At 48.6% G+C, this 20782-nt stretch overlaps 1 protein-coding gene across 2 annotated transcripts in view; it reads right to left on the reverse strand.

The window, feature by feature from the left end:
• The window catches only part of EFCAB5 (EF-hand calcium binding domain 5), a 207129-nt gene that overhangs the window by 107192 nt on the left and 79155 nt on the right, over positions 1-20782 (reverse strand). For both annotated transcript variants that reach the window (XM_069226262.1, XM_069226263.1), the window contains exons 6-10: positions 14440-14595; positions 13260-13362; positions 11846-12703; positions 9760-9813; positions 9509-9601 (exon numbers count right to left, since the gene is read on the reverse strand). In XM_069226262.1, coding sequence (XP_069082363.1) covers positions 9509-9601; positions 9760-9813; positions 11846-12703; positions 13260-13362; positions 14440-14595 — 1264 coding nt within the window. The remainder of the gene's footprint in view (positions 1-9508; positions 9602-9759; positions 9814-11845; positions 12704-13259; positions 13363-14439; positions 14596-20782) is intronic.

Below are 20782 nucleotides of genomic sequence, written 5' to 3' on the forward strand. Positions count from 1 at the left end.
CTGAAAGAGGAATTTAGATTTCGCATTGAACCTACTCCCATTCTCGAGGGCGAAAGTCTGTCATTTGTGATTACTTTTTCACCTATCTCTACCTTTTCTGGAATTTTATTATATAAACTGACAGATTCGAGTTGGAATTTTCTTCACTGTCCTCCCGCAGTAACTGCAAATTTAGCTATTTCTATTTTAGGTGATTTTAATCTTCATTTGGAACAGGCAACGAATGCCCAAATTACAGACTTTTTACTGGATTTACTTGCTATTCAACTAACTCAAAGGGTGCAAGGACCCAAACATGAGAAAGGTCACCTTTTAGATCGTATTTTCTCTAATGATAATTTGTAAAAAAGTGTCCAAACCTCTTCCAGTCACGTGGTCCAATCACTTTTTGATCCCATTTACTGTAGATAACTTTTCTGTTCCCTCAAGCCCCACTTCGGTCAGTTTAAAAGACCGACCCTGGTCTAAACTGCCTATTGAAGTATGGAAGAAAGCACTGAGGGACTCAAGACCCATTTTAGGGTTATATATGACCTTGGCAAATGCTAACATTTCACAGTGGTTGGTATCCATGCTGGACCAAGCTATTCCCCTTAAGCCCTACCAGGCATGAAAAAGACAAATCCAAACCTCAGAAAGCTCAAACAAGAGAGCTCAAACAAGAGAGTGGTGAGGATGTGGAGAATACATTATAAAGAGAAAACCAAGCAGAAATAACAGGAATTTATTAGACCATATCAACTGGAGATCAAATAAGCACAAGCACTATACTATGAGGGAAAAATTAATGGAGTGGCCAATTCCGCACATGAGATGTTTCAAATAGTAAAAAATCTTTTGGAACCTTATTTGAGGGGCTCTGATCTCGAACCTTCATCCTCAAGATGCAATACATTGGCATACTTCTTTCTGACAAAAATTCAGAACATCTACAATATGTTCCATCAGCCCTCTAAAAATGATATTAATAGATTCAAGGAGGCCATACCTGACACTAATCCGTATTGACTTAAGGTGATTCCTCCCATGACCTCGGACAACCTTACCAACATCATAGGTAAAATTAAGTCTGGTTCGCCTAAGGATCCAATTCCACCTTGCGTTTTAGCAAAAGTAATAGATGAGGTACTCCCAGTTCTGCTAGAGATGGTGAATCTCTCCTTAACTTTTGGCTGCATCCCTAAAGCATGGAAACATGCCATGGTCAAAGCCCTTTAAAAAAAGGCTCATTTGGATCCACTTGGCATGGGTAACTACCACCTAATATCCCTCCTTCCTGGGATAAGCAAAATTGTAGAAAATCATGTGAATTTTGTATTGTCAGAGTTCCTTGAGAATCATGATATTCTACACCCCCTCACACGGGTTTTCGCTCATACCATGGCACAGAGACAACCCTCTTTGTGTCATAGAAGAAGCCAAAAAGCTGATTGACCAGGGAGGAACAGCAGCAAATATCCTCATTGATCTAAACTCAGCTTTTTGATACCGTAAGCCATGGCATTCTTTTTTATTTTTTTATTTATTCATTTATGCTTACAACATACAAACAAACAAGGGAACCCCTTCAGCCCTCATAACATTAAAATAAACATAACTACAGCCTAATTCAGCCACAAAGTATCGCCGGGCACTCACAGTACCATGTGTCTCGAGTAGTCCACTAAGTTCTAGCAAACAGAGTCCAGCAGCGATATCAAATGTCCATTTGTAGACAGCATGTAGCCGAACCAGCCTCAGCAAGCCGCCGAGCCCAAGGGGTGAACACAGAAGAAACAAACAACAGAGAAGAGCAAGGAGGCGGGGGAGGAAGCAGACAGTACCATCTGCAGTCATCCCAATCAAAAGCAATGCACAGGATCGAGGACTCAGACAATTCCACATTTATGCCCGTCAGCAGAAGAGCTCCTTAGGTATGCACAGACGTAAGATAGGATCGGAGAGGCGCTTAAATGTCACATGGATCTCTCCGGCGCCAATTCCCAATAAATTGTCAGTTGTTCCTGACAAAACGCTGCATCTCGCAGCCAATCGGAGACTCGAGTGGGTCGACCCCGGCCCCAGCAAATTGCCACCCTGCGCTTAGCCAATAGCAGCAGCATGCCTACTAATCCCACCCCGTCAACGGCACCCCGTCCCCCCTACCCAGCAGCGCCAGCACAGGAGAAGGAGTGAGCTCCAGTCCAGTCATCCCTTCAATCGCATGAAAAACCTCCTGCCAGAAGTCATGTACTTCCGCACAGTGCCACGCCAAATGGAGAAAGCCAGCGTCCGGAGCGTCATCCGCTCGCAGCCCCATAGCGCACAAGCCTCGAGGAGTGTAATACAAGCGGTGCAGAAACTTAAAGTGAATGAGGCGCAGCCTATAGTTGGGTGATAGCTCTCTCATATGCGCACAGCATGCCCTCCAGACGTCATCTGAAATGTCCTCCCCCACATCAGCCGCCCACATTGCCCTAGCAGCCAGCACCAGCCCTCCCCCTGCTCCTGTGTACAACCATACAATTTAGTGATAAGCTTCTTCGGCGACTGCACACTCCACAGCACCTCCAACGCGCGGCATGTCAGCGGAATCTCAGGGAGACTAGGATACCGCGCTCGCAGCATAGTGCATACTCGCAACACAAACAAGCGGTGTAGCGCATTAGCAGGCTCATCCCTCAGCACCTCCCCCGGGGATATCAACCTCCTATCCACAAACCAGTCTTCCAAAGATAGCAAGTCCGAATCACGGAGATAATTCCGAAGCTGTGAATCGCGAAACATCGCCTCATCAGCCACAGCCGCCACAGCCGCCACAGATATTGACGGCGCAAAAGGCACACCAGATCACTTCAGCAGGACCGTCCAGGCCCTAACGGTGCATGCCACCGTGTCCACACCCCAGGGGCGAGCCCTCGATAGGCTCCCCAGCACTCGCTCAAGCCCATCCAGCCACACTGCATCACTCTCAGGGGCAAGATGCGGCAAATAACGAACCGGACGAATCCAGTAATATGCAAAGTGAGCCTCGCACAGTAATAATAGAGCTCCAGATCAGGGGCCGCAAGTCCACCCGACTCAAACGGTAGCACCAATTTCTCCCATGCGATGCGAGGCTGACCCCCAGCCCAGACCAGTCGAATCATAGCAGAACGGAGACGCTGCAAAAAAACAACCGTGAGAACCAGAGGGAGATTAACGAACAGGTACAGAAATTTAGGCAGTACCAACATCTTTGCCACAGCAATCCGTCCGGTCAAAGACAAGGGCAAGGAGCGCCACACCACAATTCTGTCCTCTAACCAAGACATAGCTTTACCATAGTTGGCCAGCCAGAGCGTCTCAACATCACAACTCAGCCAAATTCCCAAATTCCAAACCGGGCCGTCCGCCCACACAATAGGATATCGGGACCGACAAATCGCCGTTCCTGGCGAAAGAGGCAGCACCACGGACTTAGACCAATTTATAATTATTCCAGAAATTCCCCCAAATCGGACAATCTAATCTAGCAACACGTCTAAATTGTGAACGGGCTCCCGCACGTATAACGCAACGTCGTCCGCATACATAGATATCAGGATTGACCTCTGACGAAACGGCAACCCTCTAGCACTATAGTGCTGTCGCAAAAAAGCCACCAAAGGCTCCATCGCTATCGCAAAAAGCAACGGAGGCAGAGGACACCCCTGTCTCGTCCCGCGCGCCACCCGGAAGGGCCCCGACACGCAGCCATTCATCCGCAGACGGGCCACCGGCTGCGAATATAACAAACAGATCCAGCTCACAAAGCGCACACTCACCCCACTCTCTCAAGGAGTGCAAACAGATATTGCCATACCAATGAATCAAACGCCTTTGTAGCGTCTAAGAACACCGCCACAGCCTCGTCATCAACGGTGACTGAGCCAGCGACAGCGAAGAACGTGTGCAAATTGCGCGCCGTGGACCGTCCCGGAACAAACCCCGACTGATCCGGCAGCACCAGCTCCGTCATCAGCGGCTGCAACCGTGCCGCTATCATCTTTGCCAATATCTTGTTATCTATGTTAATCATATAGAGCGGGCGATACGAATCGCAGCTATATGGATCCTTCCCAGGCTTAAGAATCGTAACGATAAGCGCCTCGCACAAAGAAGCCGGAAGGACTCCATTCTGCAGGGCCTCGACATACATCTCCAACAGATGAGGCGCCACGATATCAGGGGGTCAGACAATCCAAGCCGGGGGCCTTATCTCCAGGTAAACTACGAATCGCGGCCTTAACCTCTTCCTCCGTGAAAGGAGCATCAAAATACTCCCTGTGTGCTCTATCAAACCAGAGCAGTCTAATCTCAGAGAAGTAGTCCTGGGACACCTCCTCAGACAGTTCAACAGGAGCAGAGTACAGATCCCTAAAAAAGGTGGTAAATACCTTCAGAACTTCATCTGTACCAACCACACGCTCCCCTCCTGAGTCATTCATCTCAGCCACATAGCTGCTGGCCCACGGCCTGCGGAGCATATTCGCCAGTGTGCGCCCAGCTCTTTCGCTCTCACCGTAACTCCGCGCCTGCGCAAACTTCCCCAAAAAATGTATCTCCCTCAGAGACGCCTCTTCGTACGAGGATACCGCAACCCGCAAAGCCGCCAGCGTAGCACCAGACCAATCCTCCACCAGACGAGACTCCAGCTCCGCTATCTGAGCCTCTAGTTCAGCCAGCTTGCGTCGCAGCACATGCAACACGCCATGTTGCTTCAAAATACATAACCCGCGAACAACCACCTTGAAAGCCTCCCACAGCGTGCCCGCCGACCGCACCGTGCCCGCATTCTCCTCAAAATATAAAACAATATCTCTGCGTATCTCCTCCCGAAACAACTCATCCCGGAGCGCCCCCTGGGGCAACCGCCACATAAAAGCACGCGCAGGCCCGCCAGGCACCGCAAGCTCCAAGCTTACTGGGGAATGATCCGACAGCGTGCAAACCAAATGATCGGCCGACCGGGTCCACAAAGCCACATCCTGCGAACCCAGCCAACGGTCAAGACGCGACCAACTATTATGCACATAGTTAACGCATGTGCCATCTCTCTCCTCGGCGTGCTTCATCCGCCACAAGTCCACCAACATCGCATCTTCCATGATCGCAGATAAAACACGGAAGGCCGCCGCATGCTGCACCCGAGCCACGCTCTCCCAGTCAAGAATGGGGTCAAGAGTCACATTAAAATCCCCCCCAAAAGCACAGCCCCTCCCCCCAGCGACTCAGCCAATCGCCAGACCTCACTAAAAAACTCCGGATCATCCGAGTTGGGCCCGTACACCGACACGAGTCGACACGGCCTGCCCAACAGCATCCCGCTGAGTAAGACATAACGACCATGAGGGTCAACAATTATCCTGTGAGTGCGCCACTGCAGCCCCTTGCATATCAGAATCGCTACCCCCCTAGCATAGCACGAGTACACGGAGCCGTGGCATTCCCCAATCCATTTAGATAATGCAGAGTAGCCGCCACCATGTGCGTCTCCTGTAGCATGCATATATCTATATTCTGACGCTTAACATATGCCGACATAAGCCGCACCTTACGCCTGTCATTCAGACCTCGCACATTCCAAGTGAGGCAACGGATCAAAGTCGCACCCACCTGTGTCATGCTCGCATCCCTCCAAAAACATAGTGCAGCACTGCCACTCTCCCAGCCCAACCAGCCTCGCTCAATCACAAAAAACAGTAGAGAGAAATCAGAAGAACATAGTACAACAGATCCCATAGACCCCCCAACCACCACCCACGCAGACCCCCCATCCGGGTCAAAGCAGAAACCCACCCCCCCATGAACCACATATACCCAAACAAGCATTAGATCAGGACTCATCCAAAGGGCCGGTAGCTAGTCACCCAACCCGCCCTCCTAACCAGGACAGGAAAGGGCGGGGATAGGGCCCAAATGTAGGAGCATCGTCAGGACGGCAAATAGTTCCACAGCAGGATGCAGGCGGCATATTCAAATGCCCAGATAGGCAGGTGGCGCCCATGCCAGTCAATCGTTATCACCAAGGGACTCACGCTCTGCAGCATGTTCACCCGGGGGCATCACCACAGACTTCCGATGAAGAGTCTTGGCGAACTTCGCTGCCAACTTCGGATCCGTAAAAAAATGTAGGGTCCCTCCATGTTGCACTTTCAATTTCGCCGGGTAGATGAGGGAGAACCTAGCATCCGTTTGGGCCAGAGAGCGCTTCACCGGCAAGATCGCCCTGCGCGCAGCCTGCACGCCAGGCGTATAGTCCGGAAAGAAACTCAGTTCAGTGTTCTTATAGATTACCGGCCGGCGCTCCCTAGCCAGTCACAGGATCGCATCCCGATCACAGTAATTCAGGAGCCGAATAATGATGGGCCGCGGAGAGGTCCCAGGAGGGGGCCGGGGTCCCAGCAACCGATGCGCTCTCTCCACCACCAACAAGCGAGATAGCTGGTGGGGGAAAAGTTCAGAAAGCATTCCTTCCACGAAATCCTCCATTCTGCCCATGTCCGTGGACTCCGGGAGTCCAACCAGCCGAAGATTATTGAGACGCGATTGAGCCTCTAAATCTTCATTTTTAGCCCGGATGACCTCCAGCACTCTCTTCATGCATAGCAGATGGTCTCGCTCATCCTGCTGCGTATCCTCCAGCCCAGAAGTACGCATCTCCAACTGGTCAATGCGGGAATTGTGATCATCCACCCGGGCTCTGATGCGGTCGAGCTGTTCCGTTAAATGGTCAAGCTTCCCGTCTATTCTGGCCAGACTGGTCTTCAAGTCCAGAAACATAGCTTTGAGCGACACATCCGAAGACCCCTCTCCCGTCGCCAGCTCCTCAGACTGAGCAGTAAGTGCTCCCCCTCTCTTCCGGCCCCCTTCAAAGGAGCTTTGCTTGTTTCTGTTCCGCCTTCCCCATCACACAATCGGCAACCCTCCACTAGCCGTTCACCACCAATACCGACAAGCAACTTGGCAGTGTAGTCCAGCTTCACCGTCCACCTCCACAGACACCGCTAGGCGCACCTCGCCAACCAACCGCCTCCAGCACCAAAAGCTCTCGTCCAACCTCCAATATGGATCCAGCTCCAGACCAAGCCACCTCACCAAGGGCAAGCAGCCGGGGGCCCAACGATGCCGCCTGACGGTCACATCTGCACAGCCAATGCAGCCAGTCCACCTCACCCGCAGCAGGCAGCCGGCCCCACTTCAGCTCTGCCGGCACAGGCGCTCGCCACAATCCGTCACCTCCTGTCATCCGCCAGGCCGTCAGTCTCTACGTTCAGGTCACTCAGCAGCCCCTGACACAGGCCTCACCACACGGGGGGCCCAGGGACCCAACCGCAGCAGGAAGTTGTCACACCTCCAGGGGCCCCCCGCAGCCAGCCACACCCCCAGACCTCTGGGCCCAGAAGTCTCCAGGGGCGCGGCTCCACAAGCCCGCAGCCCCTCTCCTCACACCGCGCCCTTCACTCCCGGGCGCAGGGCCAACAGCGCGGCAAACACCGGGCCGGCAAACCAGGGAGTCGGAGAGCCGGGGGGCCACGGTCCGACCCGACCGCCGATCGGCCCCCGGCATGACCGGCGCCCAACAGGTGCACCCAGCAGTCGTGTCACCAAACTCCGCCCAGCCCTCCACAGGGCAATCCCGCGGATGCTGGCCCCGCGCGGCCACTACTCCGGCCCAGCCGCGCGGCACCCAGCCCCTCACAGGGAGCCCAGCAAAATTTGTGGGAGCAGCGGGGGAACCGCGGGGGGACCGCGTCCGAAATGACAGCCGATCGGGCCCCCTGCTTAACCCCCCCGGGCAGATGTCAGTGTCACAGGCGGCGCCGCCCCTTTCAGAGCGGTACGAGTTGAAGGCCCATGAAGCGCATCCGTGGCCACACGACCCGCCGCGCCCGAGGCCCACCGTCTCCGCCAACAGGCTCCACAGCCCCGCTGCAGCAACCAGCTCACCGCTACCGCAGCCGGGTCGGCACCAGTGCGAGGCACCTCCCCGCTGCACTATCGCAGAAAAGCTCAGTTCTGACTGGAAAAATTATCAAAAAGGGCCCCAGCCTCAGCAGAGCCTCACAATGTGCCGGCCATCTTGCTGGCTGGCTAGCTCCCCCCCCAAGCCATGGCATTCTTGTTGATTAGTTACAGAGTGCAAGAATCTCAGGTCCTGCTTTAGCATGGCTGAAGTCCTTCCTAGAGGATAGGACATTTTAAGTCTGTGAGGGCAAATACCTCAGAAATGTTCCCACTAAAATATGGAGTTCTTCAAGGCTCAGCCATGAGCCCTGCTCTTTTTAATTTACATATGAGACCACTGGCGGGCACTGTCCTTCCGTTTCAGATTTTTTTAATCTCTTATGCCAATGACACACAACTGGTTTTATCCCTCAAGTCAAGCCAATAATCTCTCTATCCTTCTTTAGGTCCCTGCCTAGTGAAGGTGGCTGATTGGATGAAGAGCTCTTGTGTCAAATTAAACAGAGACAGGTCAGAACTGATGATCCTTGGCAATAACTTCAACCCTGCTTTAGATCTGGGTTGGACAAGTTGTTTGGGGAACTCTCCTATCCCAAACACTGCAGTGAAGAGCATGGGAATCTGGTTGGATAAAGCCTTCAAACTCAACACCCAGGCAATAAATCTCTCAGGTATGCTGAGAATGCTTCGAAAAATCCTCCCTTTGCTTCCCTTCATGTCGAGAAGGTTGGTATTGCAGGCACTTATTTTGTCCTCCCTAGACTATGGGAACGCATTATACTTGGGAGCTCATAAAGCCACAATAAGAAAACGTCATATTGTACAGAACTCCGCTGCCCAATGTTTGTATAATATCCCCAGACATCAGTCGGTGAGACAAGCATTATGGTCTCTTCATTGGCTCCCGGTGACTGAGAGAAATACATTTAAATCACTCTGCATTGCCCCCAAAACTCTGCTTGGTAAAGGCTTTCCGATCTCACGATTCCTGGTGTCTCCATACCTGTCTGGCAGATTGCTGTGCTCCTCAAATGCTAATTTGGTCAAGACGCCCATTATTAAAAGGATGAATTATTGTGGGCGTTCCTTCACTTACAGTGTGGTCAAACTGTGGACCAGCATCTGCCACGCATTAAGTGCATTAAGATCAATTAAAAAGGAACTCGATTTTTGGAAAGCCTTGAAAACCTGGCTATTCAGAGATGAGCGCCTGTAAGTCCCCCTGGATTCTGATTCTTTGCCAGACTTCAGCGCTGGGAGGTCTACGGGTAGCCATAAGTGTTGCATAGAATAGAATAATTATGTGATCCTGTGCCTCAATTCATCATCGTCATCATCATATCATGAGATTTATATAATCCTTAAGGCCCAAGAGCACCCAATCTTTCTCTAATCCGCCTAGATTGAGAACAAGAAGGAATATACTATAAAATACAAATATTGAATAGTAAGCTCCTCTGGACACGTTCTCCCTATACCAGATCAGGAATCCTGAAATGAGTGAACCATTGACACTTTTTTGGCACAACTGAAAATCTACCTGTAAATCGCGAGGCTGCCACACTCCACTCATCCAGACTTCTATTCCCGTAAGACCCATACTTTAGAGCCAGGTCGGTGGTCAGGAGGTCCCCTGCACCGGATAAAAAAAGAAACATTTCAGAGACTGCAGTGATGGAGGCAGGCATGAAAAGACATGTGCAAGTTGCACGTACATGTGGGTGAGGGAAGAGGATGCAAGCATGACATTACATGCATAAAAATGACAATAATGTAGAGGCCTCAACATACCTGACCAGGGGATACCGTCAATGTCCTGCGGCTCCTTTGTCACACCCTCATCTCCTATTATAATTATAAGAAATATAAAAATGTAGTGTACTCACATTTTCATACACTATGCACAATAAAATAGAGACACATACAACTCATACTTTTGAGAGCACGTAGCACCGACTACCCAGCGACAGGGCTAGCCAATGCCTATGGCAGCATACAACACCTAATATCAAATCAAAGAGACAGCCACCACTTACCTTACCTGTGAATTAGACAACCAGACCTGGTCTTTGGAAACCCAGGAACTTGGGTCCTTTGTCCAAAGAAACCATAGCCTAGAGTACATACACATATATTTCCTAGTGAGACTACCTGTGATTCCAGACATGACCAGTATTGGTGTCTTGATCTGTGCTCTACAATTACTTTCAGGCCTTGATCACTAGGACTGCCTTTTGACCTGTACTATGTGTTAGGTCCCAGTCATTATGCACTATCTCTGTCTTTGACCTGTACTCTATGATAATCCCCAGTTTTATTAACACTCTTTTAGACCTGTATTCAAATGATAACTCTTATTATTTGACCACTATGTAACCCTACAAAGTCCCCCAGTCCTTGACTGTTATGTCTTGCCCTGTGCTCTACAATAAATCCCAGTCATTGACCACTGTTTCTGGGTTTCAATCATTGTCACAGAAAATGTTCAGCAATACAATTTGAGGCGGGTATACTCATCGAAGACCTCCCCCAACCCAAAACAGTATAACCCCTCCTTAGTCTGTCTATCCCAGTCCAAATAGTTTTCACTTGCCCATTCAAAGTATGTCACATTGCTGTTTCTATCATTTGACCTGTACTCTACAGCAACTTCCAGTCTTTTACCACTTTTTCTGTCTTTTGACCTGTGCCCTACAGTAACTCCTAGTTCCTAACCACCGTTTCTCTCTTTTGACCCTTACGATAACTCCCATTCCTTGGTCATGGCTTCTTTCCATGATCAGACTTGTACTCTACAGTAATTTCCATTTCTTAACCTTAATTTCTGTCTTTTGACCTGTACCCTACAGTAACTCTCTATAACTATTCTTGTCTTTTAACCATTATCCTACTATCCTACTCTTTGTCTTATGGCTTCTACTCAAGAGTAACTCCCAACCCTTGGCCACTATTGCTGTCTTTGACCTCGGCTCTGGAGTAACTCCCAGTTCTTGACCATGATTCTGTTTTTTTACTTCTTGTTCAGAGTACCTTCCAGTATTTGACCACTAAGTCTCTCTTGTGATCTGTACTCTACAGTAAGTTCAGCCTTTATTTATGTTCGCTTTTGACCTGTGCCTTACAGTAATTTTCAGTCCTTGAAGACTGTTTCTATATTTTGACCAGTACTGTACACATATAGGTCCTGATTCTGACCTTGGCGGACGGCGGAGGCCGTCCGCCAAGGTACCGCCGCCAAATGACCGCACCGCGGTCAGAAGACCGCGGCGGCCATTCAAACATTTCCTCTGGGCCGGCGGGCGCTCTCCAAAAGAGCGCCCGCCGGCCCAGAGGAAATGCCCCTGCAACGAGGACGCCGGCTCAGAATTGAGCCGGCGTAGTTGCAGGGGTGCGACGGGTGCAGTTGCACCCGTCGCGTATTTCAGTGTCTGCAAAGCAGGCACTGAAATAATTTGCGGGGCCCTCTTACGGGGGCCCCTGCAGTGCCCATGCCATTGGCATGGGCACTGCAGGGGCCCCCAGGGGCCCCGCGGCACCCCCTACCGCCATCCTGTTCATGGCGGGTTTCCCGCCATGAACAGGATGGCGGTAGGGGGTGTCAGAATCCCCCATGGCGGCGGAGCGCGCTCCGCCGCCATGGAGGATTCCCCCGAGCAGCGGAAAGTCGGCGGGGGACCGCTGACTTTCCGCTTCTGACCGCGGCTGAACCGCCGCGGTCAGAATGCTCGTGGGAGCACCGCCAGCCTGTTGGCGGTGCTCCCGTGGTCGGTGGCCCTGGCGGCCACCGGCCGCCAGGGTCAGAATGACCCCCATAATGTTATTGTTGACTGAACCCAACAGGTATTTGAGATCATGATTTTCATGACTATCTATTTACCTGTTTTCTGATCTTCTGAGTCTTTTGTTTCTCCAGTGACATCTACTGATGGTTCACTTTGGCGTTTCTCCTCTGTTACTGTCGTGGCACTGGGTTCCTCAGCAGCTGTGGGTTCCTCAGCACTACCCTCACCATCTTTCACTCTGTCCTCTGATGTGGAGGACATGGCTGTCTGAATCACTGTTTGTTCGTCTCCCACAGGTTGTGTGTCCAGCACCAGAGAAGGACTCTGCCTCGTAGCACTATGTCCCCTCCCCGGGGCTACGTTCTCCACATTTGTACTGGGCTCTCTGGTAGGGCTTTGTGGGTTTCCCTGTGCTGGATCTGCTTGTAGATCATCATTGCCAGCATTCGTGTTTGTATTCTCCTCCAGGATCGGCATAGCGGGATCAGGAACCATCATTTTCCCCTCCGAAGACACTGCCGAAACCCCTGCACCTAGGTCCGCACTCTTACTTTTCTTCCCTTCTACTGACCCTAGTAGTCCCGCACTGTGTTGCTCAGCTACTGAGTCCACAGCCCTATCACTCCTACTCTTCTTCTCTTGTACTGACCCTACCTGTCCAGCACTGTGTCGCTCACCTATTGCATCCACAGCCCCATCACTTCTACTTTTCTTCTCCTGTACTGACCCTAAGCGTTCCACACTATGTCGCACAGTCACTGAATCCACGCCCCTATCAGTCTGGGATCCTGCTTGTCCCAAAGCACCAGAGGTGACCCCAGATGCACGGACTTCAAGGCCCACTGAGGATGCTTCAGCTGTCAAGGATCCTTCTGATAAAATGACTTTTGGTGCTTCATCAAAGTCAGCCCAGAAGTCAGTAGGATCCATCTCACGGAACTCAATCATTGGCCCTGTGTAAGATAAGAATCGGTCAATACAAAAAATACTACAATGCATCACATTCATCAAATAGGCATGGCATGGTTGTTCATCATTAGAATAAAAAAAAGGTTTTTTCTGCCAGAGTAAATAAGCACAGAATTAGTTTTTTTTTTACAGTTTAAACACTGCATATAACTGCAGAAAACAAACATTTTCAGTGATGTGATAAATTACAAAGGACTGCCGTTTAATGAGGTTGGTGACATTTTACTGCATCTTTCCAAGGAAGTTTGAACCATGGGTCCATTGCACGCAACATTTGGGGAGATGATACGCTGTAATGAACCAGATTTTCAGGGAAGCCAAATAGGATAAATATATATACAATGACTCTAAGTGGAAATCAATTACATTGTCAATGGATATCCTGCAATGGGGCATGGTTCCGGCCTGGTGGGACAATACTGGACTCCCCTGTGGTACGCTAGGGTATACTTTCCATGCCCCTCCCTGTCTAGTGCTCCGCCAGTTCAGACCCAGACGCCTTCCCGCAATACACAGAATGCCACGGTGATCTGTACTCACACTGCCGAGGGTTCCGAAAGCCCCAGGCTGCGACCTCCGACTCTTCGCTGTTGTAGAAAGCTTCCAGAAGCAGCAGCACTCTCTGTCGGTCCAAGACGCCAACCTGGAAAGGACGCAAGAAGGGTCTCGACTCAGGTTAACATTTAATCACCAGTCACTCCCTGTCACTCCACCTTGCCCCAACCCTGTCCCGTACTCCTTGGTTTGTAATGTTTTTCTGGGACGTGAGAGGTGGCCCTAGGCTCGATGTGGACTCTGGCTTTTTATACTGTGCCTTGCAGTACATATTTTTCACCCATCATACAGTTAGGTGTATCATATACTCCAGTCTTTGTTAAATACTCTCAAAGTGTGCGCAATTTACTCTCGAACGCTGTCTCTCAAAACACAAAAAGCCAAACATACATAATAATTTGTGTCATGTTGGCACCAGACGTTTTAGAATATGGTACTGTAATTTTGAATACAAAGCCAGGAATTGTGTAAGGATTTTCAGGGCTGCAGACCATAACAAAAATGCTTTTAGAGCACTCCCCGTCACCCGAGAAAAAAAGGCAATTTTCCAGCCTTTCCTTGCGATTTGGCGCCAAGTAACCTTGCCTTGTGTAAATGCCAGCCCTACTGGACATCACAGGTCTTTAGGGTGTAATAAGCGATTTTAGAGCTGAAAGATTGATTCAATAAAAAGACTAAGAGGGAACATGGACCAAGGGCATGAAGCTAGACCTACTCCAAAAGACTGAGCTGGAGTACATTTGCACCTGGTTTGTGAGCTTTAGGGATACAGTAAGTTTTGAAGTGTAGTTTATGAATAGTTATGGTCTTACTCTTTTGTGGGTGTCTGTTTGTATTAGTGTGACCATCCCTAAACCCCCGTTCATAACTCCTCCCATTTTTTAATCAGTCTTCCCCATTTTTTTACCACTCTCCGGTTCTTCCCATATTTCCACCTAAAGCAATACATATGTGTTCGCATCTCTGCATAGAAAAGAAAAAAGTAGGGATATTTTGGACTCTAAGAATGTGCACAATTACTTCATACCGCAAGTATAGTTGTACTAAAGACTGCGCAGAATTATTTTAAAAATCTGCAGAATTTTTTTAGAAAATGTCTAACAGTATTTACAAACAGTGCAGAGACCACCCCCAGAGCAGAGAGGACCCTGCGCACCCCACCTACCTTCCCATGGTCACAGGCCAGGAAAAGGTCGGTGAACATCTGCCTCCAGCGGTCGTGCCTGATGGTCTCCCGGAAGACATCTGCACTTTGAGATAGATGGTGCAGTAGCTCGAGGAAGAGGTCTGTGCTCAGGTCCTTGGTGTAAGAATGCACATACTGCGGAGACAAAAGAACAAGAGGGCTTACCTGCCATGTACACCTCTCTGTGGCAGAAACTGGCATTTGAATCTTAAAATGAACGAAGCTCAAGCCCTCATTAAAATGCACCTGACAACGTTTGCAAAAAATAACCAAATTAAAAAAAATATATATATCTTTTTTCAATATCAAGTATACCCAGTGCATAAAAGTTTTATCCTCATTGAAAAATCACGTACTTATGTCAGTTAGGCATACTCGTAAGCCACAACATGGAGTTACATAGGGTAATTCATTCGCCACTGTTGTACCAGACAATCACAGCTTAAATATTGACCTGTTTGTAAATCGACTCCGCAATATCTTCTACCAACAGTGTAATTAAGGTAAGTATCCAGGCATGAAGGACACTTTTTTCTTAGGACCAATCTTTACTCTTTTTCTTTTTGTTTTAATATTTCAATTTTTGACCGTCCGAAGATGTAAGTAAGTATTCAAGAATTGTGACAATGACTGCATTTCCAAATTCAATTTTTTACAGGCACATTTTGGCAGGAAAAACCTGTCAAAACCCAGTCAGGAAAAACAGCTGTAAAAAAGGCAAAATCTGAAGATTTTGGTGCAGTGAATACAGCATCTGCTTGTTATGCTCTATTCGTGCCCACAAAACACATAAAAAGAAGAATTATTTACTCGGTGTAAATAACCCACCCTGTGGTGTAGGAGATAGCACCTCCCACCGCTCACCTCTCATAACTGGGCCCTTAGAGTCGTCCTACGTGTCCCAGTTCTTTGGGAGTTAATACCACACATGGTAAATACCAATACCACAGAGTGGGGTATTTACTGGGTGCAGTTTTCCTTCCCAAGTTTGCAGCTTAAAGTAGTGTATAAAGTTGTGATCCTGCAGGTTTTACTCCATCGCACGCTGTGACTCTCAGCTTATTGCAGTTTTCTTGGCCCAGATTCCACCAGGCTTTACCGCTCAAAACGTGTGCAAGGAAAGTATGATATTTTTGCACTACTGGTGATCTCAATTCCGAATTATCAAGGCCCATGGTATCCAGAGTATGGCACTGGCTGAGCTCCTGAAAGCACAAGCAGAGAATAGTGCAGCAGTGACTACCAGCGACCAAGACATGGCATTGGCTGAGGCCCTGGAGAGATAAAAAGACATCCATAGGTACAGCAGTGATGTTTTTGAGCTCGCTTCAGTCAAATTGAGTTCTTCATAGTCAGTCGGAGTATGGCATTGGTTGACGTTCTCGAAGGACCAAACCTACACTGTTGCATTGCTGAAGTTTAGTTGTCAGCCAGTGAACTACACTGGATTGTACTCTGCACCCATCCTAAAAATTTGTCTTATATCCTGGAACTATGCAATTGTCATCCCATTCACTGCGTAATTATGTGTCTGATTACATTCCTATCAGCAATCAAAGCGCTTTAGTTTCGCTCATGGCAAGGTTAATGTTGTATAAATACTGGTAATACAGTAAATACAATTTTACTATAGCTCTACTTGCTAAGTAATACTCCACAGATGTGGCTAGGAAGCCAGAAGAGTCTGCAGATGGTGTGCCTGGTGCCACGGTGCTCCCTGGGGCTGCTACTGCCTGCTACACAGACACTAGTATGGCAGCCATGGAAACTACAACCCACTGTTGCTTACCAGAGGTTCTCACATAATGGCTAGCTGCACTGTTTTAGAGGGAAGCAGGAAGGAGAGACTTGAAGGGGTAAGAGCTTGTGAGATAGTTCACAGTTTCTAGGCAGTTTCTAGGCAGCCACACTGTTGTTTCCAACAAGGCAGTACCTTCTTTTAAGAGAACTCAATTCAAGATGGATGCTGTTAACAGGAAAGGATCCAAATCTAAGATGACCACCAATGATAAAATAAACCAGTCCATCATAGATTCCTCCAGAGTCAAGGCATCATAGTTTCCTGTAGCGTCAACCCTTTACTGCCATGTTTGCCACCATAAAAATAAAAGATGTCTGAACTTAGATTGACCACAAATTATTCTGGTTCCACGCCAACAGGGTCTTTACTTTGCAGACATCTTTGGTCTGTATTCTTGCAGAGCACAGACATGCTTTATCTATTACCTCAGAGCCTGCACTGCCATATTTCCCGCCTCGTTGTCTGGAGGCCATTCCAGCTTCAATTCTGCAAAGTCTGCTGCCTTCAAAGCAGCAGAGTGTATCAGTCTATTTGTTGCTTCCACTGATATTTTTTTCAGAACTGCACCCTCGTCACCTAGGACATGTACATCAAAGGGTTTTTTATGACTGCTGGCATTTTCCTGTTTTGTTAACCTATTGATGCAATATTCCAGAAGGCAGCCTTCTGGGCACAGTGTGAGGCTGCAGGGTGAAACTGCATTTTTTTTTAAAGCAGAAATATTCAAAGTTATGCTTTTAGTGCAAAGTGTGGTTTGCCAGAATCTCACATTAATTTTTTTCACGTGAGTGCATACTTTTTTTTTTATAACTCTATTTTATTGAGTTTATAATATAAACAACGTAAAGACAAAAATGAAGTAGTGCATATCATTGCAAGATACCACAATATCTGTTGATTCCCTGAACGGAGGGGACAGACAGAAACATGGAGCATATACAATCATTACAATATTAGATACCCCCACATCCCATACCCAAGGAGCTCCCATGTAACCAATTCGTGCAGAAGCAATGGTTACCAGCGTCACTATCTCACCATGGTTTGTTGTCACGCTGTATGAACAACATAACATTCCACTTTCAACAATCATCATCAGTGCTCCAATCAGAGCTGGACTCCTCTACCCCTGCAAAGCATTCTAATAATGTACTCCAAGCCGTTATGTCATTCAACACCCCCTCCTCCCTACGTGTCATCCTCATGTATTACCATTCCAGAACATCACGGGTCCAGATAGGAAAGGATGGGCTCCTTGTACTCATCCAACCTATAGCTACCCTATGACTAGCCAGCACCAGAGCGAGCTGTGCAAATCTATATGGGATGCGCCAATCCAGTGTGCTCCATAGTATACCTAGTAGACAAGTCAAAGGCATCACTTGGCGCCCCAAACCGGTGACCCTGTCTACCTTTCGAACCACCGCCCACCAAAATTGCTGCACCTCCCTACAGGACCAAGCTAAGTGGAGAAACGAAGCGCCTATCTCCCCACATCTAGGACAGCCAGTGTTTCTTGTCGGGTCCATCTTGTTAAGACAAGCAGGCGTAAGATATACACAATGAACAAAATTAAAATGCAACAGCTTAAATATGTTGTTACAAGAAACCATGTGCACCAGAGGTAGTGCCATATTCCAATCTACATCCTCTAGAGGATCCTCCAGATCTCGATCCCAGGCCCTGCGCGCTGCACACTCCACTCCTGCACGTTACCCACAAAGGGCTCTAGAAAACAGGGTAACCAAGTGGGAATCCTCTCCCCAATTTGTCAACCTATTCAACACCTTTGATGTCGGGGGGAGGGGTCCAGCGGGAATCCAGACCAGACTTATGGAGCCACTCTCAATCTTGGCATACTGCAAGAACTGACCAGCACTCAATCCAAATGTATCTCGCGCCTCCTGAAAGGAGATAAACTCCCCATTAGGGTATAGATCACCCACTACCAAGCAGCCTCTCACTCTCCTAGCATCCATTGACATTAGAGTATCCATATTCCTAAAGGGGGCTAGACTCCAAATCTTTAGTTCCCTATCAAATGGGACACGTCGAAGCACTTTCTTAACAGCCTGCTCCCAAATACCTGCAGTAGTTGTGACCAAATAGGGGATTAAAGTTTCAGACCGACCGCCCGTCATCAATATATGCACCAACACCTCTCCTCCCAACATACGCGCGAACAGTCGCTTCTCCCAATTATCCAATCGAGTCATCCACTTTGCAGCATGTTGTAAATGAGCTGCATAATACTAGAGTCTAACATTAGGGAGTGCTAAGCCTCCATCTTTCATATCCCTTTATAACGTGGATAACAGCACCCTGCTACGACGGACAGCCCAGACTAAGGAAATCAACAACTGTCCAGACGATTGAAAAGCCGGGACGAAAATGAAAGCAAAGAATTCTGCACAAGGTAAAGACACTGCGGCAAGAACACCATCTCGGTCACAGCCGCCCTTCCCACCACTGAGAGAGGCAGCTTATTCCAGAATGAGACAGAGCGTTCCAGACCATTCACCACCCGCTCAACATTGTGTGTTGCATGTGCCATTGTCGTATGAGTGACCCATATGCCCAGATAGCAAAAACCTTCGAGCTCCCACCTGAGCCCCACCACCTGCAAATCCTCCAACGGGGCACCACATAATGACCCTAAAAGGAACAGGAGCGACTTTTTGCTATTCACCGGGAGACCAGACACAGCCCCAAATTCCTCCAACAAGTGTAACAACAAAGGGACTGAAACGCATGGCTCTCTGAAGTATATCAACGCATCATCAGCGTATATGGAGACAATATGAGTAACCTGTCCCACCTGAACGCCCCAGGACACCAATTCCTCACAAAGCCAAATTGCCAGTGGTTCCACCGCTAAAGCAAAAAGGAGCAGAGACAGTGGACAACCCTGCCTCGTTCCCCTGCCAATCGCCCAGGATTGCGAGAGCTCACCGCTCACCCGAACTCGTACAGTGGGAGCAGTGTGTATAACAAATGAACCCAAGCACAAAAATGGGGGCCAAATCCCATTCCCTGCAGCACTGCCAGTAGGTAGTCCCACTCCACCGTATCAAAAGCCTTCTCTAGATTGAGCCATACTAAAACCAATTCATTCACTGTCCTGAAGTTTTATGCATACCTTGTGCCAAACAATGTAAGTTGTAAGTCGTACTACGACCAGAATACCCTATTGTCGGGCTTCCTCAAACACCACCAACAACCTCTCTCTCAACTGTAAAGAAAATGTTTGGTACAACTCGATTGGGAAACCATCCCCACCAGGCGATTTAGACCACCGCCACAGCCGCTCCCACTTCCTCAACTGTTATCTCAGCCTCTAGATTTTCCAAACTCTACGTCTCTAACCGCTGAAGTGGCATCTGCCGGATAAACTTTCCTAAGCCAACATCCAGGACTGGGGCATCAGCCCTGGACACAGCCTGCAAATGCTCCACTAAGACTCGAAGGATATCTCTGCGATTGGTAACCTGCACATCTTCAGTGTATTTAATGCATAGGACGGGAGGAGACTCAACTTCCCGCTTGAGGACCCATGCCAGCAATTTACCAGACTTGTCTCCCTCCCTATGGAGTCGCTGTCTGTACGATCTAAGGGAGACCTTATCTAGCGTATCCCAACAGTTACTAACCTTCTTAAACAGTTGGAGCTGCTCTTGCTTGACCTCTCGGGTTATGGGCGTCCGGTAATGTGACACCTCCAGTGCACTCTCCCAGTCAGTAAGTTCCTGTTCCATTTGTTTGAGCACCCCACAGGCAGTGCCGATACATACTCCCCTTAGTACTGTCTTCATGACTTTCCATTCCGTACCTCTTGAGTTAGTCGTACCCCAATTCAAGTCTAAATAGTCCTTAAGGGTCACCGCCATTTTCTCACGACAGCCAGCATCCGTCAAAAAAGACACAGGCATACGCCAACTGTGGGTCACTTTGGCATCAGATCCCCACAGCCCAAATACTTGACATCCATTGCCTGTGAACAAGTCAGTCCACCCAGGAAGAAACAGCCCAACCGACTATATGTATTGTGCGTCTTAGAATGACAGGTGTATTCCCTACTCTCCGGATGTAGTTCTCTCCATCCATCCCAGAGCCCTAAATTATGCATAAACTCTGTGAGGGACCTCATTATTAATGGTTTAGTGCCCAGTTTAGATGGTGAATGATCCTTCTCACCATCCAATATACAATTGTAATCTCCAGCCCATATTAGAGGAGCTGCAACCCCCTCCCCCAGCACTTCAGGTATATTGTCAGAAAAAGAGTGATCGTCTATGTTAGGTGCATAGGTCACAAACAGTTAGGAGCGCACCTGCCTGACATCCCAGCAATTAATCTGCCCCATTGCATCATGGTAGATGTAGTATCTTCAAAAAACGAACTCCATTAATTTTTTAATATTTCACCTTTAAGTAGGTACAGCCTTTACTGTGCATCTCTGGACACATGTGTTTCTGGGTTAGTCCCTTCTTCAGCAGAGAACATATTTGCGGGGTGCTGGGA

Source organism: Pleurodeles waltl, chromosome 3_1 (assembly GCF_031143425.1).
Source record: "Pleurodeles waltl isolate 20211129_DDA chromosome 3_1, aPleWal1.hap1.20221129, whole genome shotgun sequence".
Lineage (NCBI taxonomy): Eukaryota > Metazoa > Chordata > Amphibia > Caudata > Salamandridae > Pleurodeles > Pleurodeles waltl.